The sequence below is a fragment of the Phyllobates terribilis genome, unplaced genomic scaffold (genome assembly GCF_046119375.1).
Source record: "Phyllobates terribilis strain yellow unplaced genomic scaffold, ASM4611937v1 Scaffold_1__5_contigs__length_1240528914, whole genome shotgun sequence".
NCBI classification, from domain to species: Eukaryota; Metazoa; Chordata; class Amphibia; order Anura; family Dendrobatidae; genus Phyllobates; species Phyllobates terribilis.
The window spans coordinates 946,534,401-946,561,968 of record NW_027362761.1 but is presented as its reverse complement, the minus strand read 5'-3'; the positions used below and the strand labels follow the sequence as shown (position 1 = coordinate 946,561,968).

The 27,568-nt window shown below is 41.5% G+C and overlaps 1 protein-coding gene across 1 annotated transcript in view; it reads left to right on the top strand.

Moving 5' to 3' along the window:
* RNF150 (ring finger protein 150) overlaps positions 1–27,568 on the top strand; it is a 230,926-nt gene that overhangs the window by 102,131 nt on the left and 101,227 nt on the right. The window contains exon 2 of the mRNA XM_073642115.1: positions 8,568–8,818. Within this exon, the coding sequence (XP_073498216.1) occupies positions 8,568–8,818 (251 nt within the window). The remainder of the gene's footprint in view (positions 1–8,567; positions 8,819–27,568) is intronic.

Sequence of the window (27,568 nt, the reverse complement as noted above, 5' to 3'; positions counted from 1 at the left end):
TAAATGATGGTCGAACTAAACGCAAACCGGATGGAATAGCATGCCGCTGCAAGATGCTGTGATAGCCATGCTGGTTCAGTATGCCTTCAATTTTGAATAAATCCCCAACAGTGTCACCAGCAAAGCACCCCCACACCATCACACCTCCTCCTCCATGCTTCACGGTGGGAACCAGGCATGTAGAGTCCATCCGTTCACCTTTTCTGCGTCGCAAAAAGTCACGGTGGTTGGAACCAAAGATCTCTAATTTGGACTCATCAGACCAAAGCACAGATTTCCACTGGTCTAATGTCCATTCCTTGTGTTCTTTAGCCAAAACAAGTCTCTTCTGCTTGTTGCCTGTCCTTAGCAGTGGTTTCATAGCAGCTATTTTACCATGAAGGCCTGCTGCACAAAGTCTCCTCTTAACAGTTGTTGAAGAGATGTGTCTGCTGCTAGAACTCTGTGTGGCATTGACCTGGTCTCTAATCTGAGCTGCTGTTAACCTGCGATTTCTGAGGCTGGTGACTCGGATAAACTTATCCTCGGAAGCAGAGGTGACTCTTGGTCTTCCTTTCCTGGGGCGGTCCTCATGTGAGCCAGTTTGTTTGTAGCGATTGATGGTTTTTGCAACTGCACTTGGGGACACATTCAACGTTTGCCCAATTTTTCGCACTGACTGACCTTCATTTCTTAAAGTAATGATGGCCACTCGTTTTTCTTTACTTAGCTGCTTTTTTCTTGCCATAATACAAATTCTAACAGTCTATTCAGTAGGACTATCAGCTGTGTATCCACCTGACTTCTGCACAACACAACTGATGGTCCCAACCCCATTTATAAGGCAAGAAATCCCACTTATTAAACCTGACAGGGCACACCTGTGAAGTGAAAACCATTTCCGGTGACTACCTCTCGAAGCTCATCAAGAGAATGCCAAGAGTGTGCAAAGCAGTCATCAAAGCAAAAGGTGGCTACTTTGAAGAACCCAGAATATAAGACATATTTTCAGTTGTTTCACACTTTTTTGTTAAGTATATAATTCCACTTGTGTTAATTCATAGTTTTGATGCCTTCAGTGTGAATGTACAATTTTCAAAGTCATGAAAATACAGAAAAATCTTTAAATGAGAAGGTGTGTCCAAACTTTTGGTCTGTACTGTATGTGGTGGAAAACTACTGTTTGGGCGCATGGGAGGACTCGGAAGCGAAGGAGCATCATTTGACTTTTGGAATGCAAAATTGGCTTTAATCAATAGCGGACTCCACGTCTCATTTGCAGAGCCACTGATGAGCATAAACAGTGGAAACCCTCCCTCAAGTGAACCCATTTTGGAAACTACACCCCTTGAGGAATTCATCTTCTGGTGTGATGACGATCTTGATACCACAAGTGCCTAACTGGATTTTAAAATATTGGGATGTGAAAGTGAAATATTAAGGTTTTTTTTTTACAAAAAAATTGATTTAGCCTTAATCTCATTTTCACAAGGGGTAAAAGGGGAATATGGACCCCACAATTGATGCAATTTCTCCTGAGTACGCCAATGCTCCCTATGTGGTTTGAAACTATATTGGAGAGTAGATTTTGCTGGAATGGTTTATGCGTAGCAGGTCACATTGGCAGAACCCCTGAGGTGCCAGAACCCCCCATAAATGACCTCATTTTACAACCTACTCCCCTAAATGAATTCATATAGTAGTTCAGTGAGCATACTGACACCTTAGTTGTTTCATAGAATATTATACTGGTTCGTGGTACAGAAAAAATAATTAAATTTTTACCACTAAAATGTTGTTTTAACCCTAGATTTTACATGTTTACCTAGGAAAATAGGTCAAAGTGGCCCCTTAATTTGTCTCACAATTTTTGCAATGCCCCATATGTGGCTGTACTGTTTGGCAACACGGCAGGACTGAGGAAGGAAGGAGTGCTAATTGACTTTGGACTATAGATTTTCCTAGAATAGTTTGCGGACTCCATTTGCAGAGCCGCTAAGTGCCGAACAGTGGAATCCCCCCTGTTGTGACCCCATTTTGGAAATGACACCCCTTTGGGAATTCATCTATGGGTGTAGTGACCATTTTCACTCCATGGATGATTTCCAGAAACAAGCACGCAGTGGATGTCTCAGAGCAAAAATTGCAAATATGCCATTGTAGTGCCCAAAATATTGTGCCCAGCTTGTATCTTTGGAGACATCCACCCCGGAAATTGTTAAGCAAGCTCTACTCGAATGTGTCATTCACTAAATAAACCATATGCTTGAATGACAAAATGGAATAAATTAATACAGTGAAAAAACGTGATTGCGTGTGGAAGATTTTAAAGCAGTCAGTGAGGCATAAGGCTGGTAATGATGAGCAATCTGGGCAATAATAGCGGGTATAAACCCTTGTTCCTCTCTTGGTACATATACGACATATTTTCTGGGGGTTCCTTCTTATTTCTGCTGCTGGAATGAGTGCAATAAAATGTCACTCAGTGAGTCTTTTGTCATCTTTAGATTCTAACGGATGAGCGGGGCCAACATTTGCAAAAACAAGATTTTCAACGACCTTTTCCTGATAATTAAGGAAAGTATCTGAATTTCCTTCTTTTTTGTATAACACAAAATAATTATGTGGCCACCTGAAACAAGTAAATGACTAACTTTTTATACAAGGTATAGGACTTTCTTGATACCTGGTATGGTTGTAGAACCTGGTCTGCAAGGTCCACACTCCCATGTATTTGTTGTAATCAATGACTGACACAGGTTTTTGCTTTGGAGTAGTGGATCCTAGTTCTATAATAGCATTTGTGGCATCTGTGTGGATGGAGCTGAGGATAAAAATATCTTTCTTATTCTTATACTCAGGGGCAAGCAGCTCTTCATTGCGTACAGTTACTGACTGCGCCTTTTGGAACTTTTCATTGACCAATGATTGTGGAAACCCCTGATGGTTTTTTACGAATGGTCCCACAGACCCCCATGTTGAGTTCAGCCAGTCTTTTAAATTCGGGTATACTGGTGTAATAATTGTCCATATACAGGTTATAGCCTTTTTGTAAAAATGGACTTCTCAGCTCCCAAACAATTTTTCCAGATGTCCCTAGATAAGTAGGGCATCCTGGTGGGTTTAGTTGGCTATCTTTTCCCTCATAAATGTGAAAAGCTGTTGTGTATCCTGTTGAACTCTCACACATTTTATAGAGCTTTATTCCGAACCTTGCCCTTTTAGATGGGATAAATTGCTTGAGGTGCAGTCTTCCTTTGAATTTTACAAGGAACTCATCAATAGAAATGTTTTGTTTTTGGGTGTAGAGCCTTAAGAACATGTCAACTGTTTAATGATGGGTCTAATTTTATATAATCTGTCATGTTCTGGGGCATTTCTGGGCAGGCATTGACTATTGTCGTTAAAATGCCAAAATCTCATGAGCATTTCATTGTGGGACCTCGGAAGAACAACAGAAAACATAGAGGTGGCTGGACTAGTAAGACCGAATGCTCGTTTTTTTTAACGAGCCCCATAGCAAATGTAAGTACTAATTGATTAACGTAACTGATTGATCTAATTAATTACAGTAACTAATTGATTAACATAACTGATTAAGGTAACTTTTTAACAAAACTAATTTATTATCGTACCTGATTGATTAATCATATAATTGATAAAACTACTAATAATTGATCGGTAAAATAATTGCGATCAACCCTAATGATTTATTTTAAGAATATGAATATATTAATTAATTATGAATAATCTTAATACTTTATACTATACTAAACACCTACTCTATCTAACCCTATATCGTTACTAATAAATGGATGGGACTAACTGGGAAAGGGGGCAATCTATTGATTGTGTGTGACAAGATTGCTCACTGACAAAGCTCTTGTCAGTATCTATTGTCACACTGTTTCTCCTCTCCAGAAGATCAGAGGAGAAAGTGTTTTACATGAGGCAAATCGCCCGGGGGTAAGTTTGGTGCTACAACAAACTTTCCTACAACAAACTTTCCTACAACAAGCTTTCCCAGCGATTGATGACATTGGCTAGCATAACGGTGACATCATCAGGACCTGAACCAATCAAGTCTCGATGAGGTAGGTATGTTGGGGTCCTGACCTCTGCAAGACTGCCGACTGTGGACAAATGTCGCTTCTGCACAAAGTCCAACAAGTGCTGACGTTTATATACCGTCAGTGGTCGAGAAGCAGTTAAAGCAGCTTATAATCTAAGGTCACTGACTCTACTGTTATACTCACTTGCTGCTGTCTTTACCTTTTATCACCGCCGTCCCGTTGGTCTCCAGCAGTTTGTGACCTGCCAGATCGCTCTAATGTTTCGTGGAGTAAGCCGGAGTTCACTCTTCAATGCAAGTCTATGAGAGCCTCATTCTGGCCTCGTTCTAGCTCTCATAGACTTGAATTAAGAGCTTGTGACGTAACTTCTCAAAATTTGCGGTCACAAGATGGCGCCGTGGGATCAGTGCGCCACCAAAAAAGTTTAATATGCCAGAGGGTGAGTATAAGACTGGGAACAGGGGACTTTGAAGCACCACTCCAGCACTGAAAAAAGCAACTACTCTGGAGTGGTGCTTCAAGCTCTGTGGCTGACATTGCTAGAACAGTCAATCGGTCTCTTATAGTCAATAATCTTTATTCAAAAACTATAATAACCAAATCAAAAATTAGAAGTGGTACAGTAGTTTTCTATCTGTTCTCTATACAAGTGTCATGAAACAGACAATCCTCCTTTGTGACCCCAAATGTGTGAGAGTCTCCTCTTCTGCTGGATGGCCATCATGTAATTTCACATTTGCGATTATCACTGCAGGGGAATTGTCTGTCCAGAAGTGGCCTCCTACAGAAATAACAGCTGATCACTGGGGTGTATGGAGAGTCATGCTTGCTTCCTTTTAAGTAGCTTGTCTCCATGACTCAACCCTTTTCATCTCTTTAGCTGTGACCTCAACTATGATGAGTTTTACAAGATATCTCGAGAGGCATTGCTAGAACTCTGCATAACAGTTGACTTATCAACTTTTTTAGGATTTTCATTTCTGTTATACTAATATTTATATACACTTGGAAGCATGATTCATTTTGTATACAAGTCATTGGAAATAAACTCAGATGTAATTAAAAATGTGTATCCACCCGAGGAAGCTGAAATTTGTGATCTTGTTTAACAGAATGCTGACTTCAGAGAGCTGATTAAAAGGAATCTGTCAGTAAGATCAGCCCTCCTAAGCCATCTATATGGACTTGCGGGTCATAGGAAGCTGAATAAAATGATACCTTGATATCTGTGATCCGATGTCTTATTCCAGATACATTCACATTTTTCTAATATGCAAATGAGCTGTTAAGATCTATGGGCCGAACACTGATCTGCATGAGAAACTGCCTTCAGAGCTTATTTTAAATAAAGGGGATGTTACCAGTGTGAGACATGTAATGACTGACAGTCTGCTCTCCTGATCTATGTCTCACACTGGTAACTCTCCCTTTCATAATCTCTGGATGCAGATTCTCAGGGAGATCTGTGTCCGACCCATAGATCTTAACAGCAGATGTTCATATTGAGAAAAACGTGGATTTCTCTAAGAAGACATCAGATCGCAGATATCAAGTAGTCATTTTATTCAGCTTCCTATGACCTACATGCTCATATAGACGGCTTAGGAGGGGTGATCCTACTGACAGATTCCCTTAGGGATATGTGCTCACGATGTCTTTTATACATGTACAAACGTGACAAATTTTTCAGGAGGAATAAACATCTTTCCTGCATCTTTTTGGTCATTTCCTGAGCACTTTTTGCTACATCTTTGGACAACAGCATTTTTTTTTACTTGTATAAACTAGTGAGCGTCTTGTAATCAGAAGCTGCTTGAAGAATGTCAGGTCACTTCTTTTAACTGATTTGTGTCTTTAAAAACCTGAAGTTGTTAAAAGAAGCTCAAAAGACTGAACATATGCACAGCAAGTCATTGTTACATTGTAGTGCATGCATTCATTCTTCTTAGCGTTTATTTAGCGCTCTGTAACCTGTCTGAAAAAGTCGCCGTGCACATACTCTTAGAAGTTGTTAACTTTGTTTCTTTTTCATCAGGTTTTTTATTGTTGTTTAAAACTCAGAATAGTACATGGGTATATTGTAAGTCAATAGGACCTGTAATATTGTACATCCTCTATAACGTAATAACAGGGGTCCACCTCTTTTGACCTTCCTCTTTGTTTTGGAAGGGAGATCCTCTTTGGTGGACGTACCACATCCATGTAATACATAATTCTCATTTAAATGGTCACCTCGCCATTCTGTGCAAGCTGCAGGCAAAATGTTTTGTTGGCCTATTTCCACCAGTGATTGCTGGTGGTGAGAGAAGCCGTACTCATGACAATCAGCTTCCACATAGCAAAATAGTGCCTCTGAAGGGTAAATCCTTTTGGGATAATTCTCTGGTGATCATCTTGTTCTTAACAGCATAGCAAATTATAAGAGTAACAGTACTGTACATGTGAAAAAAAAAACATATTGTTGTCTTGGCAAATGACTAAAATGGGTGATCACAAATGAAAGGTACAGAAGGTTCCTAATTGCTGAGACCTAGTTCTACCAGGACATTAGATGAAGTATACAGGTACATAATAGACGTGTACAAGTCATCTCGAGTCTTAGAATATTCACATGACAGCTACCTAACCTCATCATGCGATCCAGACATTCATGGGAACAAGTCCTTAATTAGCCCGTGACGAGACGGTTTGCGTCAGAAAATCTTCCAACACCTTGTTAATGGAAAGAGTAGGCCGCAAGGTCTGATTTAGGTGATTAGATTTTTTCTTATGTCTTCACACTTTCCAGCTTAGAAACGGAAGGTGCAAATTAAAGTTTAATTGAATTTGTAGTTTTAGAGTGAATTGATTCTTCAGTGCTCACTGGATGGATTGTGCGCATTGCCGTCTAATCCTAACATTGCTCAGTGACATTTTTATTAAAAATGCACAATAGGAGAATATTGTACAATATGTTTTATTTTATATCGTACATACTTTTGTTATTAGATGTGGTTGGTCCAAATCTACTGATCTAAAATTCCTATTTGGTTGAATTCTGTGTGAGCAGCACGGTGGCTCAGTGATTAGCACTGTTGCTTTGCAGCTCTGGGTTCTTGGGTTTAAATCCCACCAAGGACAACATGTGCAAGGAGTCTGTATGTTCTCCCTGTGTTTGTGTGGGTTTCATCTGGGTTCTCCAGTATCCTCCCACACTCCAATGACCTACTGATAGGGAATTTAGATTGTGAGCCCCAAGGGGGACAGTGATGGTGATGTATGTAAAGCGCTGTAGAATTAAAGGTGCTATATAAGTAAAGAATAATAATAATTCCTACTGCATTTGGTAAATATATAGACATTAGTGTACACCTCTTTGCCTATACATTCTCGTACATCTGCCTGCTGATTAGTGTTTTGGTTCAGGTACACCTTTGCCCATTAAAGTCTTTTAGCACAGTGTGAATTTAACTTAAATGGTGGTCTATAGGGATGGCAATGATACTTCTTAGATACAGATGTAACTTTTCACATTTTGGCAAAAGAAGGACTCGGCACAGATAACATTTATAATTCTTCATACGTCCATGAAACAGAGTTCGTGCTGAGATCACAATGTCCGTCCTGACTGTCAGATGTCCTGACCTGAGCTAGTTGCCTCGTAGGCATTTTTGAGGCACTTAGCTCAGGACAGAGACCTGGTGGTCGGGATGGATATTGCAATCCAAGCACGGTCCATGTTTCACGAATGTGTGAATCCGGCCTTAGGGAAAGATTCTCTATTCAGAGTATAGACAAAATTCACATCCCCACTAGATATGAGTGAACACCGAACTTAAAATTTTGGGGTTCAGACAGGACAGTTAGTGCCAGGTGCTAATGACCGAACACGAACTTCTCGCGGAAGTTGCAATGTTCAGAGTTCCAGGGGGAGAGAGAGATATTTTTTTCTCCTGATCCAAAGTTTGAGTCTCCATTGGTCACCATGGGTTTCGGGTTCTGGTTCAAGTTCAGGTACAATTCTGGTGAGCGCTGCAGCCAAACAGTGACTGCTGAAAAGTGATCGGCTGCAGCATTCACATTTCATATGAGAGGAGGAAAGCGTTCTCCCAGCAATGACAAAATATGAACTCTGCGGCCGCTTATTGCCCAGAGCACTCCCATGAGGCCCTGGATGACAAAGGATTAGTATGCTGAAAACCAACATGCCCAGCCTTTCCTTCCCCCAATATTGCTGGCAAGAGACGACAGGCCCTAATATACACTAGATATTTCACTGATCCCACCAAAACCTGCAAATTCTACCCACATATCTAGTATGTATGAACAACTTAAATAGTGCTTTACTGAAAGAAAATTGGATGTTGAAAATGATTACTGATATTAAATCCTTTTTCCTGTTTTTATCAGTGCACGGCTTATCATTCAGTTAGTGAACAACTTGAAAAATAATACGATTCAGTACATTCTCTCATTTTTTTGACAGTACAAGTAATTGCCTTTGTCTTTCTAACACTGTCTTTTTCTCTCTGGCAGGCACTGAAGATATTGTAGCAATAATGATCCCGGAGCCTAAAGGGAAGGAAATAGCAAGTTTAATAGAGAAGAACCTTAATGTGACTATTTACATTACCATTGGAACACGGAACTTACAAAAATTTGTCAGCCGTACATCAGTAGTCTTTGTTTCCATATCCTTTATTGTCCTGATGATCATCTCTCTTGCCTGGCTAGTATTTTACTACATCCAAAGGTTTAGATACGCAAATGCTAGAGACAGAAATCAGGTGAGTAACATTTTCTTAGGATTTCATTCTCATGGTGACATATGGAGGGGTTTTGGGTGGTACAGCTCAGTCCATCTCTTAACGGGTTCAGCTGCATAGCAATGGTGCCCTAGGTACAGGAGATCAAGAGGGTGCCAACAAACCCCTTTACCTTCAAAGGGTATTTATAGACAGAGCTAGGACAATGAACTAAACGTTTTTCATGGGTAAAAAAAATCCTAGGTTCAGCTCTGAACAAAGTTGTCCTCTATTAACAACCCCTTCTGATAGATTAGTCAACTTTGGGACTGGTTGTTTTTGTTGGCTAACCAAATGCAAAAAACATCCATGTAATGCGCAGTGATAGTCTACGCTCTGGAGCTCTGTTGTCTCTCAAAAGCTCCTTTTAAAGAGAACCTGTGGGCACATTTTTACATAAGGAAGCAGTAATTTGATTCTCTAGGTATTTATCCCCCCTACAAAAATTATATATTGTTTGTGTAGACATCTGACGTGCCAGTCATGAGAAATCTAATATATAAAGCCATCAAATAAGAGTGAAAGTGCACTTGGAAGAAGCAGTAAGAAGTGCATCGACACACCCCTGTGCACTTTCAGCCTGATTGACTTGCATAAGGCTCTATGCAAAATTTCTGATGACTAGCACATCGAATCTGTGCAAAAAAAGTATCATTCTTATTGGGTACAAGCGCCTTTACAGCCATATCACTACTTCCTTATGGAAAACCGTGCTCATAGGTTAAATGTAAGGGAATCTACCAGCAGGATTTAATTTTCCCAAATTTGTTATATGTGCATGTTGCTCTTTCAAAGACAAGTCCAGCAATATCTTTACATTGCCAGTCCGTTCCTCCGTTGCTGAGAAATAAGTGTTTGAATTGATATGCTATTAAAGCTGAAGAGCTATAGTAGAGTTGAAGCCTTTGTCACTTCGGCTCTATTCCCTTGTTTGACTGACAGTCTTTGTGTCAGAGGTGATAGACAGTCACCCTGCAGTGGTTTGCAGGAGATCTCCACGTTTGGCAATGCAGACAGCTGCTTAGATAGGCGGCTGTGTTTAGGACCCAGCGACTACCTCCCTTTAGTCTGGGTGTATATATACCTGGTGTGTCTAGGTGAGCGTCGCTGGTTATACTCATTTCTACTTGGAACTTGGCTGAAGCAGCATCAAGTCCTCTCTGGAGTCTTGAGGCCATGTGCCCTGTTGGAGTTCTTCCAAAGCTAAGTTATTATTCCCCTGTGTTGTCTTCCCTTTTTGTCTTTAGAGTGCTAGCGGAGGTTGACTAGTGCTCATCTCTTTCCACCCCCAGCTATAGCCTTACGCCAGGGATAGTAGGGCGAGGCACGTGATCGGCGACAGCTGCGGAGGCTGTATAGGGACGTTAGGGGGAGACAGGGTGATGCTAGTCCAGATTAAGAGGTCACCTCTTCCCCCTTTCCCTAGTGCCTGAGCTCCCTTTCCCCTCTGTGTTGCACTCACACCTGGTGTGCCTCTCTGTGTTGCGCTCACACCTGGCGTGACATTATGCTGAGTGACTTCAGGCAAAGGAGTTGTTAGTCAAGCAGGAAGAAGTAGCGCTAGGTGAGGTATAGAGCTGGAGTGACTGCTGGAATTGGTATGCAAATGAGACTGAAGAGCTATGGTAGAGCTGAAGCCTTGGTTACTCCAGCTCTGTTCCCCATTCAGCGCCACCCACTGTTGTTTGAGTGACAGCCTCTATGCTGTGTATCTTCAAGCAGAGAAGTCATCAGTCAAGCAGGAGAAGGCGGCTCTGTACAGGTAATAGAGCTGGAGTGACAGAGGCTTCAGATCTTTCATAGTCCTTAAACCTCATTTGCATATCAATTGAAACGGTGATTCCTCAGTAACATAGGAACGGACGGGTTATGTAAAGGTATTGCTGGACTTTTAAAGAGCTGCATGTACATTTACAGATTCCGTTTAAGAAATACACAAAGCAGTTTACAGAATCTCTAAAAAAGGGTAATGCTGTTTCTTTATGTTCCTAGGTAACATGCACATTGGTCATTTTTTGTTAAGTTTAGAAGAAGCGTTCATTAAAGAGTAAAATTTTCTGTATTACGTTTTGCTTCTTTTGCTCTTCATAAACTTCTATAAGGCAGAAGCAAGTTAAAATTTCAACCAGATGTGGATTCTGCAATAAAATCTCTTTCCCTCCAAGGTATCACGCTGAAAACTTTGCAGCCAGCGTCATTAAACAGCAAGAAGAAAACATTTTTCCCTGTGCCTTGAAAATGGAAAAGGTTGTAGTAAATATCTGCGCGGTTAGACACAAGGGCTCTGTGCTGTGTTGATGTAGGGACACAAGGCACGGTCTGTGAGGGGCTGTGTTTAATTGCACACGGCTTTATGGCTTAGGAAATGTAGCAGAATTTGTCCGGGAGAGAAACCTCAATCTTAACACATCGACTCTTTCACTGAGCAAGAAAATATTTCTGCAGTTTAGGGGGGAGGGGATGTTTGTAAATGCCAACATGGACGTGGAATATTGGTACATCAGAAAAAATGCTGGAATTGCTTTAGAAAATATGTAAAATGCATATTTATATAAAGACATTTCTTTAAAGGGGTTTTCCACTTTCAGAAGCCCTGCAGTGCCAGCTCTCTACTTCTACTCTGGTCACTGTGTTTTCTCTGCACTGGTAAAGCCACGACTACAGTACACCTCACCGGTGCAGCCAATCACTGAGCTCAGCAGCTCTTTAATGACTTGAGCCACTCAGTTCAGTGATTGGATGCAGCAATGATGTGCAGTGTAGTTGCGATGTCACCACTGCAGTCGAAACACAGTCCGGAGCAGCGGCAGGAAACTGTGGCTGGATCCGAGGAGGGTGAGTACTGTCGGAGTTTTGCCGTATTACGAGTATGCAATCATTTGGGTATGGGTTTTTTGAAAGTGAGAAGTTCCTTTAAAATTGGGATGTTGAATGAGAAAATTGTAATATTGGAATATATTTACCATACTGTTTCCCTCTTCTCCAGTCCATGAACCTTTTTTTTTTAGTTCAATTGAAAAAATGTTGCCAGAGATCTGTAAAAGGTTTTCATGGGTTTGACACTTTTTGTACTTGACATTTGGTTAGAGTGGCACCCCTAATGATAAATGGTGCCTATGGCATCAGTGGGCCGTTTTTGGAATTTACCAATGAGCCTGGTCCTCCAATATGACATTGACAAGCAGAGCCTATACGTGGAGGCGGCATGGCTCCCCTTAATAGAGTCACAATGGACTCGAAGAGCCATCTCCTCTGTATGGAATTGAGGGTCCTAATAATCCAAGTTATAATCTGTCCATGTGCATTGGTCCTAAATCTGGATCTTTCGATAAAACTGATCAGTTTATCTAGTGAAGATGGTTAAATTGTGAAAAATGAGAAAAGCCTTAACATTATTATTTCATAGCTACAGCTTAGCATAGCAGCATTTTCCTTTCATGTGAACCAGATCTGCTCTGTTGGAAACTATTAGAACTTCTTCCTGTGCAGCATTGTTTCATGAAACGCTGAGCCGTTGCTACAACGAAGCTTAATTTCTACATTCACCAGAAGTTTTGGTGACCTCATAGCTGGGATTTCCCTGGGACTGCTGCCGTGGAAAGTCAGCACAGTAAAGTTGAAAATGAGAATGTGTAGCTGTGAAATGTTAAAGGGGTTGCCCAGTGTGTAAAACCATATTTGCATAACGCCTGTAAAATAGGGCAACTTTACAAACAACTTTGAGTTCAAATTTGCACCCGTTCAAATTTTATCTATTATTTACAGCTCCTTGCTAAGTGTGCCAGCAATGGCTGTGGTCTAGACGCTTACAAGTGCTTTACTTGTGAGCTTCTATGCACTGGCCGGAGGTTCGCCAGCATTGCTAGATCCTAATCCTGACCAGCTCCAGTCCCACTGTGATTCCGATGCAGCAGAGACAAAACCGCCTCATATACAGTCATGGCTGAAAGTGTTATCACCTGAAATTGTTCCAGAAAATGAAGTATTTCCCCCCAAAAAATTATTGCAATTATACATTTTGTTATACACATGTTTATTTCCTTTGTGTGTATTGGAACACAAAAAAATAGAGAAAAAAAGGCAAATTGGACATAATGTCATGCAAAACCCCCAAAATGGGCCAGACAAAATTGTTAACACCTTTCCAAAATTGTGGGTGAACAACTTTGTTTCAAGTGTGTGATGCTTGTTCAAACTTACCTGTGGCAAGTAACAGGTGTGGGCAATATGAAAATCACACATGAAACCAGATAAAAAGTGGAGAAGTAGACTCAATCTTTGCATTGTGTGTCTGTGTCTGCCACACTAAGCATGGAGAACAGAAAGAGGAGATGAGAACTGTCTGAGGACCTGAGAACCAAAATTGTTGAACAATATCAACAATCCCAAGGTTACAAGCCCATCTCCAGAGATCTTGATGTTCTTTTGTCCATGGTGTGCAACATAATCAAAAAGTTTGCAACCCATGGCACTGTAGCTAATCTACTCTTTCTTACCACAGGTGAGTTTGAATGAGCATCATATGCTTGAAACAAAGTTGTTCACCCACAATTTTGGAAAGGTGTCAACAATTTTGTCTGGCCCATTTTTGGGGTTTTGTGTGACATTATGTCCAATTTGCCTTTTTTTCTCTATTTTTTCGTGTTGTTCCAGTCCACACAAAGGAAATACACATGTTTTGTTATACACATGTTTAATTGCAATAATTTTCTGGGAGAAATACTTCATTTTCTGGAACAATTTCAAAGGTGCCAACACTTTCGGCCATGACTGTAGCTGCATCCGGAGAGCACACAGTCCAGGATAGTAGTGCGACGATGCTGCTACCTGAACCCTATTAATCATGAGCTAAATCGACGCTATCATCAGAAAATGACTTATTGATTAACAAAAGTTTTTGTAATATATATATTTTTTTTATTTTTTGGCAACTTTTTTTCTTTTTATTTTAGATCTAAAAAATAAAAATAGAATTCTTAACCACAATGAGCAGCCTCTGACCCAATCTTTCGTATTGAAGTGAGTAATGAGGCTATGAAGAGGGCGGAGCATGGACAGCTGTGACCTCACCTATTGTGATTGGTGGATCCTGTGTTATCAGCTGTGTGTAGAGATGTTACCTGACATTCTAATCATGCCTCTGCTGATAAGAAAACTCCTGTAAAATATTCCCAAAAATACACGAAGGATAAGTCTAAAAAATACTTATGGTCAGTGTAAAAATTGCAAGATTATTATTATTGTTTTTTTTTATAAGGATCATGGCATATAAAACATTTCCCAAAAAAAAGTAACTAAAAAACGTGATGTAAATATTAGGTAATTTTCGAATGATTGGTTCCGGAGTTGGTCACTTTATAGCTGTAAGAAAAAAACACACAAAAAAAACCTCCACAAAGACCTCCATATTTTCCCATAAAAATGTTTTAGCCGTACTTTTGAGTTTTATTCTTCTAGTTAGTCCAAAATAACTTCCTTAGTTTTAGCTATTTCTTAAAACCCTTCGTCACTTTTATCACTTTTAATATTTCCACCTTTTCAGCACTCACCTGGATTGTCAGCCCTATATGATGAGTGAGTGGTCAACCTTCTGCTGCCCCATTCTGCAGCGTAACTATATTTTCCATTCAGGCCTCTATGAAACCTGGTTCATGACCCCTGTAAAGAGTACATTGGTTGTCAGCCAGCTTTCCAAAAGCAAAGCTAATTAAGAAATGACAAGTTGACAATGTAAGGTTTTACTTTATGTATTTTAGTTGGACTTGTCTTTTATCATTACAAGTACAACCCCTGGCAAAAATTATGGAATCACCGGGCTCGGAGGATGTTCATTCAGTTGTTTAATGTTGTTGAAAAAAAGCAGATCACAGACATGGCACAAAACTAAAGTCATTTCAAATGGCAACTTTAGGGCTTCAAGAAACACTAAAAGAAATCGAGATTAAAAATGTGATAGTCAGTAAGGGTAATTTTTTTCAGACCAAGCAGAGGGAAAAAATTATGGAATCACTCAATTCTGAGGAAAAAATTATGGAATCATGAAAAACAAACACACAAAAGAACACTCCAATTCATCACTAGTATTTTGTTGCACCACCTCTGGCTTTAATAACAGCTTGCAGTCTCTGAGGCATGGACTTAATGAGTGACAAACAGTACTCTTCATCAATCTGGCTCCAACTTTCTCTGATTACTGTTGCCAGATCAGCTTTGCAGGTTGGAGCCTTGTCATGGACCATTTTCTTCAACTTCCACCAAAGATTTTCAATTGGATTGAGATCTGGACTATTTGCAGGCCATGACATTGACCTTATGTGTCTTCTTTCAAGGAATGTTTTCACAGTTTTTGCTCTATGGCAGGATGCATTATCATCTTGAAAAATTATGTCCTCATCCCCAAACATCCTTTCAATTGATGGGATAAGAAAACTGTCCAAAATATCAATGTAAACTTGAGCATTTATTGAAGATGTAATGACAGCCATCTCCCCAGGGCCTTTACCTGACATGCAGCCCCATATCATCAATGACTGTGGAAATTTCCATGTTCTCTTCATGCAGTCATCTTTATAAATCTCATTGGAACGGCACCAAACAAAAGCTCCAGCATCATCACCTTGCCCAATGCAGATTCGCAATTCATCACTGAATATGACTTTCATCCAGTCATCCACAGTCCTCGATTGCTTTTGCCTTAGCCCATTGTAACCTTGTTTTTTTCTGTTTAGGTGTTAATGATGGCTTATGTTTAGCTTTTCTGTATGTAAATCCCATTTCCTTTAGGCGGTTTCTCACAGTTCTGTCACAGACATTGACTCCAGTTTCCTCCCATTCATTCCTCATTTGTTTTGTTGTGCATTTCCTGTTTTGGAGACATATTGCTTTAAGTTTCCGGTCTTGACGCTTTGATGTCTTCCTTGGTCTACCAGTATGTTTGCCTTTAACAACCTTCCCATGTTGTTTGTATTTGGTCCAGATTTTAGACACAGCTAACTGTGAACAACCAACATCTTTTGCAACATTGCGTGATGATTTACCTTCTTTTAAGAGTTTGATAATCCTCTCCTTTGTATCAATTGACATCTCTAGTGTTGGAGCCATGATTCATGTCTGTCCACTTGGTGCAACAGCTCTCCAAGGTGTTATAACTCCTTTTTAGATGCAGACTAAGGAGCAGATCTAATTTGATGCAGGTGTTAGTTTTGGAAATGAAAGTTTACAGGGTGATTCCATAATTTTTTCCGTCAGAATTGAGTGATTCCATAATTTTTTGCCTCTGCTTGGTCTGAAAAAAATTACCCTTACTGAGTACCACATTTTTAATCTTGATTTCTTTTAGTGTTTCTTAAAGCCATAAAGTTGCCATTTGAAATTACTTTAGTTTTGTGCCATGTCTCTGATCTGCTTTTTTTTTCAACAACATTAAACAACTTAATGAACATCCTCCGAGCCCGGGTTTTTGCCAGGGGTTGTATGAGTAATAATTTCAATAACCTGATATTGATAAATCTTCCATCCTTGCTGATCTTACACATCAATGATGGTATCAGCACCAGAGTGTAATATGTGTATATATACAGTGTATAATATACATACACATATACACACACACACATATATGTACACACACATATATATATATATATAGAGAGAGAGAGAGAGAATATACCTATACTCAGAAGATGTCTGATGCCAACATTTTTTTATTCAGAGCGACCCAAAAATAACAATTTCCAGGCTATTGCCTTTATCAAGGTTATCTAAAGATAAGAAACATTCACATACAGGGTCATAAATATATATAGGAGTAAGTGTTTGAACAGATACACAAAACTCATTAGCACAATGATAGATAATACATTTTTAGTCAAATATGAAGCAGACTAGATCACATCATAGAGACTTCAAAAAATGAGTGAAAAAAAGGTGGCACATAAGAGATCATACTCATCAAAAACGGGAACATGGGCACAGTATACTTTTTTATACTCTTCGTAAAATCCACAAGAATTTAAATAATCCCCCTGGCCGCCCAATAGTAGCCTCAACAAATTCATTGCTTTCTCCATTGGCAATGACTCTTGAAAAAATTCTGACACCATTTATTTCTAATATACCCTCGTTCCTTAAGAATACGTCGCACTATTTGGAATGTCTAAAAAATGTAGGCCCTCATTGTTTACTAGTTACACTACATGTTAACAATCTGTGCGTCTGTCTACCCGCTACCCCTTGTGGCTCCATTATTTGATTAAGTCTGTTTTCTCACTCTGTCCTTTGACCCATATGACAGGAGTCCAGACACTTGCAGGCTACCCAATAATTCTGTGATCCCAAGGGAAGCCTGTCAAGGGAATCGGCGTTCTTGGTTAACTACTTATTTGTAGTTTCAAGCACAAGATTATGCCCAAAAAGACAAAAGTCGTTCTAAAAGTGATATCTTTATTTGCTAAACAGAAACTTGATATTTGCAAGCTTTGAGAGCACAGAGGCTCCTTCATCAGGCAGTTTACAAATGAATGACTGAGTTAAGAGCACACAATTTAAGAGATGTTACGACAGGGCATTTGCGCATGGGGTGATGCCTCCTAAAGGTACTTTAAGTTAAGTTTATAAAATTAAGGTTTTTCTTGCAAAGCTAGACATTTTGGAACACCAAGCACAAGAGCTATAATTTCCTATTGTACCAGGATTGCCAAAAGTTGGCAAACAATATGCGATTGTCTGGGATAGATGGGAGAGCGACATGAATTTGTTATGTGGTTAATTTATTAACCAGTTTGTCAGTCTTTATGGCCAGTGGCGTAACGTGATTTTGGGAGGGGGCCCGATGTCCACACGACATTGCACGTTTAACTGTGGATTCCTATACAGCTGAAAGTAATGATGAAAGAGACGGCCGTCCGCTCTCTCCTCCATCATTCTCCCTCGGCAACTGAGAAGTAACATCTCAGCTTAGCAGGTGCGATGACGTCACTATATTGTGCCCGCTGCGCTGAGATGTGCAGCACTTCAGATTACAAGCTAGATCGGCGGGGAATGAGGAAAAGGCGAGTATTTATTTTTTAATCAATGAGAACATTGTGGGGCCCATTATACTGTATAGAAGACAATGCGGGGCTCATTATACTACATGGAGGACTATGTGGAGCCCATTATACTGTATGGAGGATTATGTGGGGCCCATTCTGTATGGAGGACTATGTGCGGCCCATTATTCTGTATGGAGGACTATGTGGGGCCCATTATACTGTATGGAGGACTATGTGGGGCCCATTATTCTGTATAGAAGACAATGCAGGGCCCATTATACTATATAGAGTACTATGTGAAGCCCATTATACTGTATGGAGGACTATGTGGGGCCCATTATACTGTATGGAGGATTATGTGGAGCCCACTATACTGCATGGACGACTATGTAGGGACCATTATGCTGTATGGAGGACTATGTGGGGCCCATTATTCTGTATAGAAGACAATGCGGGGCTCATTATACTACATGGAGGACTATGTGCGGCCCAGTATACTGTATAGAGTACTATGTGAAGCCCATTATACTGTATGGAGGATTATGTGGGGCCCATTATTATGCTGTATGGAGGGCTATGTGGGGTCCATTATACTGTATGGAGAACTATGTGGGGCCCTTTATACTGTATGGAGGATTATGTGGTGCCCATTATACGGTATGGAGGACTATGTGTGGCCCATTATACTGTATGGAGGACTATGTGGGGCCCATTATACTGTATGGAGAACTATGTGGGGCCCTTTATACTGTATGGAGGATTATGTGGTGCCCATTATACGGTATGGAGGACTATGTGTGGCCCATTATACTGTATGGAGGACTATGTGGGGCCCATTATACTGTAGTGCCTTGGTATTCGATCTGGTGGTCCTGTGCTCTTCTGTCAGCATCTCTGTCTGCTGAGCCACAGCAGGTTCTGTCGCTTTCTGGGTGCTGATTACCTTTTGCCATTGTCCATTCTTTTTGGACAGCAGATGTTTTTCATTTGTTATCTAGCCTGTCCTATCAAACTGCAGGTGCTACTATTTAAACCTACCCCCTTCTGGTCTTCTCTGCTGGTGATAGTCTTTAGTGGATCCTGCTTGGAGTTCTAGTCCTACTTCTAAGTATTTAGGCCAGTCAGATAAGTTTACTGCTGGGGTTTCTTTCTAACACTGCACTCTCTCTCGATTCCTTAAGAGGTACGTGATATACTTGATGGCCTTTTAGGGAGCCAGGTCCAGGTTGTATTCTATAGTTTTACCTTCAGGGTTTATCCAGGTCATGCTGAAGCTATTTGTTATGCACACGCCCGGGCTAAGCGGCGTGTGCGTGTGATTGGTAGTGATTCCACTGGACCGTGCCGGAGAGTGAATGCCTGGAGGGGCGTGACTAAGTATTCACCCGATCCGACCAGGGTCGCACGACGGCATACGACGCCAGTGCACCAAGGAGGAACCGAGCAGAGGGACCAGGTGCTACTCCAGGACAGACCCCGGACACGGCTGTTGACCCACACAGGGGAATACAGGAACAGGCTGGTAGGCTGGCACACAGACTGGAGGGTATAGGCAGGCACGACTGGTATGCAGGCAGGCGGGTATGCAGGCAGGGGGGTAAAGGCAAGCACAGCTAGAGTGCAGACAGGGAGGCACTAGCAGGTAGGAACACAGGCGGGATAGGACCCAGTACACACCGGGACTCAGGAACAATACAGGCAGAGGGTTACAGGCAAGCACAGCTAGAGTGCAGACCAGGCTGAGCAGGGAGGACAGGGCTCTGTTCACACGGAACAGACAGGAAGGGAAAGACAGAGCCAGATACTCACACAGTACTTGCAGAGACAACAAGCAGGAGTTAGGTACGAGTTCAGACTCTGCAGAAAAAGGAAGGGAACGGACATAGAGGCAAAACAGGTAAAGGACAGGAGAGAGTTCAGACTGGAACTGAGTGTACGGAGGAGACCGACACTGCAGAGGGATACAGGAGCGGGTCTGGGAATACGGCCCCCAGAGAGGCGGAACGAACAGGCAAGGAGCGTGTTCAGACAGGACAGACCAGACGCAGGAGCGGGTCTAGGAAATCGGCCACTAGAAGGCGGAACGAACAGGCAAGGAGCGTGTTCAGACAGGACAGACCAGACACAGGAGCGGGTCTAGGAAATCGGCCACTAGAAGGCGAGAGGAACAGGCTAGGAGCGTGTTCAGACAGGACAGACAAGAGAACACAGAAAGGAGTCAGTTCAGACACGGGAGCTGATACCGCAAAGCAGGAGACATACAGGACTCAGTTCAGACACGGGAACTGATACAAAAAGCAGGAGACAAGAGACGGGACCTGGCACCTTCAGAGTGCAAGCACACACTGAAGGAAACACTATGCTCAGGCAGGGATAGAAGGGAGCTGCTGAGCTATATACCAAGTGACAGACAGCAATAGGCTGAGGACGCACAAGGGGTGTGACCCACAGCAGGTACAAAAGGCAGGAAGTGATCGGGCGCCGCCCTTAAGCAGCAGAAACAGACACAAACAGACAGCATGGAGGGAAGCCAGAGAGACATTCTGGACAGGAGATCAAGTGCGCCCTCTTGCACAGTGGGAGATGGACCACCATGCAAGGACGCCGCCAGGTATGTTACACTATTAGGGCCTGCATTACTGGAAACTTTAATCTGTAAAGGAACCAAGGGAGGGATGGGGGGGGTTTGTTCAGTTTTTTTCTTAGATCCTTTATCCCTGTGTTTACTACCACATGTACATAACTATACTGTATGGAGGACAATATGGGGCCCATTATACTGTATGGAGGACAATATGGGGTCCATTATACTGTATGGAGGACTATGTGAGGCCCATTATACTGTATGGATTACTATGTGAGGCCCATTATACTGTATGGAGGACTATGTGGGGCCCATAATACTGTATGGAGGACTATGTGGGGCCATTATTCTGTGTGGAAGACTATGTGAGGCCCATTATACTGTATGCAGGACAATGTGGCATGCATTATACTACATGGAGGACAATGTGCGGCCCATTATACTGTATGGAGGACTGTGTGGGGCCCATTATGCTGTATGGAGGACATTTATAACATAAAGGAGAAAGTTTGGAGTCTTAATTGCTTCAAAGTATAATAATCATTATTAAATATGAATATTAAAAAATACAAAACATGAATCACTATTAAAAATGCATGACAAACGTCATGCTTACATATGCTGCTTCATCATGGGGGGACATTGATGAAGCAGCACGTGTAAGCAGCGGAACGCACGCCGGGGATCTAAGGGGTCCTTCCTTTGGGCTGACAACTCCTCCTGGGCTTTCTGGTACGGCCTGATTCTCTTTTCTATAGCAGCACTTTTATTACAGGCTTGTTTATATTATGGGTGCATGTCTTTTTTTACACGATGTGAGGCAGTGACGGGGATCGTATACGAGGAATGATATATATCCCCCAGAATGTGTACAGAGACCTATTAAACCCATTGAAGTGCATTTCAGTCACAGACACACCTGCGGCTCCAATGCAGGAATGAAGGTGAGCAATGACCTGGTCAGGCTATCTGGCTAAGGCAGATTAATAAAACCCAGCAGGGCCTTCATTTCTTGGAGGAGGCTACAGGAAGGCAGCGGGGCGGCCTCATCCCTCCAACCCGGGTTTTCCAGTGGCTCTTGCCACAGGTCCTTTAAAAACCCTGCATTAAGGGTTAGTGTTGTTCTATGTTGGGACCTGCTAGGAGTATAGCAGGAAAGCTTGGCGTGCCTGTGTGTAGCTGAACCCACGCCTGGGAAGGCTCTGAGCGGCCCGGCGCGGCCGTTGCCCACGGCAGCCGTTATTTATGGACTTATGTTAACCCGGCTGCGAACCGGAGGACTTTCTGTTTACCCGTAAGTTGCTGAATAAAGCTGCTTATGTTGGACTTGCTTGGTTCACTGCCTCAGTGACTGCACGGTGTGAACACCGCCGCCTTACAACGATTATAGGCATATTTAGTACTGTGGCCCACACACCACACCTTTCAGTGAGGCTTTATTGTGCATAGGCGGGTATTAAGGTTTAACTGCAAAACTATGATGCACTTGTTAATCTTCTTAGTGAGACTATATACATGGACAGTTACAGTGCACCTGACTACTTTGTTGTGATTCATGATACTTGTGAGCCACGGGATTGAGTTGTTAGCACATTTGTCTGTTCGTCATGCATCTATAATAGTGATTCATGTTTTGTAATTTTTTTGAATATTCATATTTAATAAAGATTATTACACTTTGAAGCAATTAGACTCCAAACTCTCTCCTTTATGTTATACATTTCCTGTGGAGTTGCTTTGTAGGGTCATCTGAGGCATGTGCCACGAGCTGACCCTCTTACTATGCAGTTGCTATACCTTGTGGGTTTTTGGTTAACGAGTGTTTGGAGGACAATGTGGGGACCATTATACTGTATGGAGGACTATGTGAGGCCCATTATAATATGGAGGACTATGTGGGACTATTATACTGTATGGAGGACTATGTGGGGCCCATTATACTGTATGGAGGACTATGTGGGGCCCATTATACTGTATGAAGGACTATGTGAGGCCCATTATAATATGGAGGACTATGTGGGACTATTATACTGTATGGAGGACTATGTGGGGCCCATTATACTGTATGGAGGACTATGTGGGGCCCATTATACTGTATGGAGGACTATGTGGGGCCCATTATACTGTATGGAGGATTATGTTGGGCGTAATATACTACATGGATGACAATGTGGCCTGCATTATACTACATGGAAAGGTGAATGTGCTCTGACATGTCCAAAGGTAACAGATCAGAATGTCTTATGCACTGAATATGCTCTTTTGTGCTTTTCCACATCCCATAATCTACATACAGTTGAAACTATAAGTTTACATACACTATATAAAAGACACATATGCATGTTTTTCTCAATATCGGACATGAAATCAGAATAAACCTTTCCCATTTTAGGTCAATTAGGATTACAATAATTTTTAATATTTGCCAAATACTAGAATAATGAGAGAGAGAGAGAATGTTTTAAGGCATTTTTATTACTTACTGCAAAGTCAAAAGTTTATATACATTTCATTAGTATTTGGTACCATTGCTCTTAAACTGAATGAATTGGGTCAAACGTTTGTTATATCCTTCCACAAGCTTCTCACAATAGTTGATCGGAATTTGGGCCCATTCCTCCTGACAAAACTGGTGTAACTGATCCAGGTATGTAGGTCGCCTTTCTCGCACCTGCCTTTTCAGCTTTGCCCATAAATTTTCAATAGGATTGAGATCAGGGCTTTGTGATGGCCACTCCAAAACATTTACTTTGTTATCCTTAAGCCACTTTGTTACCATTTTGGCAGTATGCTTTGGGTCATTGTCCATTTGGAAGACCCATTTCCGCCCAAGCTTTAACTTCCTGACTGATGTCTTGAGATGTGGCTTCAGTATTGCGACATAATGTTCTTTTCTCATGATGCCATCTATTTTGTGAAGTGCACTAGTCCCTCCTGCAGCAGAACAACCCCACAACATGATGCTGCCACACTCGTATTTCACAGTTGGGATGGTGTTCTTAGGCTTCCAAGCTTCTCCCTTTTTCCTCCAAACGTAACGATAGTCATTATACCCAAAAAGTTCAATTTTAGTTTCATCAGACCACAGGACATGTCTTCAGAAATTAAGGTCTTTGTTCCTGTGTGCATTTGCAAACATTAATTTGGCTTTTTTATGTTTCTTTTGGAGTAATGGCTTCTTCCTGGCTGAGTGACCTTTAAGCCCATGTTGATACAGGACTCGTTTCACTTTGGTTATTGACACAATCTTACCAGCTTCTGCCATCATCTTCACAAGGTCTTTTGCTTTTGTCCTTGGGTTGATATGCACATGTCGGACATGTCTGGAACACAGAACCAGTCTCCTTCCTGAGCGGTATGATGGCTGGACATTCCCATCTTGTTTGTACTTGCATCTAATTATTTGTACAAATGAATAAGGCACCTTCAGGTAACTTGAAATTGTAACCAAGGATGAGCCAGACTTGTGCAAGTCCACAATTCTCTTCTTGATGTCTTGGCTGATTTCTTTAGACTTTCCCATGATGCTACACAAAGAAGCAGTGTGTTTCAGGTGTGCATTAAAATGCATCCACAGGTGTGTCTTTAATTAACTGCCAAAAAACCTATAAGAAGCTTGCAAACACATGACATCATTATATAGGCCATCTAGAATTGTTTAAAGGCATAGTAATCTTGGTGTATGAAAACTTTTGACTTTGCAGTAAGTAATAAAAATGCCTTAAAACATTCTCTCTCTTATTATTCTGGCATTTGGCAAATATTAAAAATTATGGTAATCCTAATTGACCTAAAACGGGAAAGGTTTATTCGGATTTCATGTCAGATATTGAGAAAAACATGCATATGTGTCTCTTCATATAGTGTATGTAAACTTCTAGTTTCAACTGTATGTTTGCTAACAGAATGCAGTCTGCCATGATGCTTGCCTTGTTTCATATATCGCATCTCTGTGCCATCAGTCCAGCTTATGATGTCTGCTAAAAATTTCAGAAGTAGTGACCTATAAATTCCATATGGGATTCCCGTACATTAATTTAATGTGTAGCTTTAAATTGGTTAACAACCCAGTGAATTATCCTCTCTGGTAAGCCACCCAATGATAGTCTTTTGTGACATGTGAAATGGCAAAAGAATGTAGAAATCTCCTTAATGCCAGGGCTACATGACAAACATCTGTCAATCAATGATCTCACTATTAAGATGTTACATCACAACATAATTAAAGTAAATGGTATTATTGTGACAAGCAAATAGCTGTGACTGCACCAGATGAGATCAGGGCTGTGGAGTCGGTAAGCCAAACCTACGACACCGGCTCTTCAATTTCCATGACTCCGACTCCACGACTCCGACTCGCTCATACATGGCTCATGTTTAAGTGATAAATTTACTGTAGCACAGATTAATCTCAGCTAAAAGTCTAGACCTGTGTTTCCCAAACCCTGTCCTCACGGATCCCAACGCATCGTGTTTTCAGGATCTCCTTAGCATTGCACAGGTGAGAGGACTGATGCCTTAATAATAATTCTATCACCTGGGCAATACTAAGGAAATCCTGAAAACATGACGTATGGGGGGCCGTGAGGACTGGAGTTTGGGAAACCCTGGTCTAGACCCTTAGAATAGGAATAGCACAGACATTTATAGGACATTTCATAACTTTCCCAAATTCTTATGATAAAATATTACCCACAAACTGCATTGAACTACTGTATCCAATTTATTATATATTTTAGGAGTCGGAGTTGATTCATTTTATACCGACTCCGACCACCAAAATGGGCTCCAACTCCGACTCCTCAGCCCTGGATGAGATGCAAAGTGTACAGCAGATTAGTCCATCTTACACAGTTGCGCCAACTTTCTGGTTGAAATTCTTCCACCATTCATTTTCATTATGGTGTGATGTGGCATCAGTAATTGCAACTAAATATATAGGATGTCTTGCACTGGTAAGATTAGGCCTTAATATAGAGGTAGGATAGTTAGATTAATACAAATATTAAAAACGTGGGTATGTTTCACATACAATGTTTATTAAGGTTAATATCACATAAAATATGGGAGACAAAGGGGAAGATAAAAGGTTAAAATATGATTCCTGAAGAGTAAAATGAAGCTATGAGCGGGGTTCTTTTGCAGTGGACCCGTGGGTCTTTGAGCTGGTTGGAATTGGACGGTGTGAGGATAGACCAGGTGGTTTCCTAAGTTGGAATAGAAGGGGGAAAATGGTTAGTAAACACACTTCCTCACCATGTAGGCAGAAAGGAATAGGATTTACCTGGTTTGGGTGTAGATGGGGGTTGAATCCGTAGGGTAAGGCAGTTTGGATGGTCGTAGTATGTGGTAGTAAATCCACGGACTAGGAAAGGATGTAAAGGATAAATGCTGGAGTACTAGATAATTGACAGTGGTATAGCTAAGGGGAAAAATTATATATAGCTCTGGCTATTAAGGGAAAAGTGCGTTAAAGGGATAACATACACCTTTCCCAGTTGGTAGTAGTTGTATGGTAGAATAAACACGATGAGCGTCTCATAAGAAGAGCATGACCTGGAAGGTACTGGGTAGGATAAGTGTTAATTTAGGCTCAGTTAGATACGTATGTAGATCAATAGATGAGTACATAAATGGTCATCTATTATAAAATAAGGAGATTCAGTTACCTATAAGACATGTAGATAATGATTCAGGGCTGTGCAGGCTTGAAATGGTCATTGACGGGCATTGACTGGTGATAATGGAGAGACTCTACTTTTCCTTCCCTCTTTCTTTTGACTGGAAAACACAGAAGGGCTTACTTGTGATCATAATCGGTCCTGCCACATTGTAGAACAGCACATGCAGCTCTGTTCATAGGTTAGAAGTTGTATTTTTGTATTATTTTCAGAAAATGCTGTAATAATTAACACACAAGAGTGTTTCCAGGTATAAACCTCCACAAAGTAAATAGCAAGCATAAACAGTGTTATCCTGTGGTGACATAAGCGTTGTCTGCCTATACACTGGAGCCTTCTGCAAGAAGTACTCTGCTAGAAATCATCCTGACATACAGCATGACTCCATACAACAACTCATTTAATCGGGCAGAATTGCAGTGTAAAGCATGGTGGATGAGGATGTCTTACAGCCACACAGGTATGAAGAAACAGGGTCCCAAGCATTGGACGTTAGGCTACATGCACAGGGCACATGTAGAGACCGTATGCTGGCACAATATTCAAGGGCTACAGGGAATCCATGTGAGGCCATGCAATATCACAGCATATCCCATCACTTCTAATAGTGGGAAAACCATTTAAATAATCATATAGACCACTTTGTGGCCTCTGTGATATGGATCCTACGAAAAAGCATGGATTCAACAAATAGTGCATTATCTATGGGGTCCACATGAAAAAAATCGACAACGCTATATACTGCATCTGGGTCTATAGGTATACTGCGTGTTGTGCAGAACTATATGGATAGTAGAACTGTTATGTGCTTCCTCAGTAATGAACATTTTCATGTTTAAAGGGAATCTGTCAGCAGATTTTTGCTACCTCATCTGAGAGCAGCCTGATGTAGACAAAGAGACGCTGAAACCAATAATGTAGCACTTAGATTACTGGGTGCAGTCGTTCTGATACAATCAAAGCTTTTAGATTTAGTAATGAAGCAGAGCTGAGAAAGCTTCCCCCGCCCACATCAGGCTCTGTATATACAATGTACATAGACAGTGAGCTGCGTATCACAGGAGGGGGCTGTAATGCACATGCCCGGGCTGAGTGGCGTGTGCGTGTATATGTAGTGATTCCACTGGACCCTGCCGGAGAGTGAATGCCTGGAGGGGCGTAACTAAGTATCCACCCGATCCGACCAGGGTCGCACGACGGCATACGACGCCAGTGCACCAAGGAGGAACCGAGCAGAGGGACCAGGTGCTACTCCAGGACAGACCCCAGACACGGCTGTTGACCCACACAGGGGAATACAGGAACAGGCAGACACGGCTGGTATGCAGACTGGCGGATGCTGGTAAGCACGACTGGTATGCAGGCAGGGAGGTACTGGCAGGTACGACAGGTTGGAGCACTGAGTGGATAGGACCCAGTACAGACTGGGACTCAG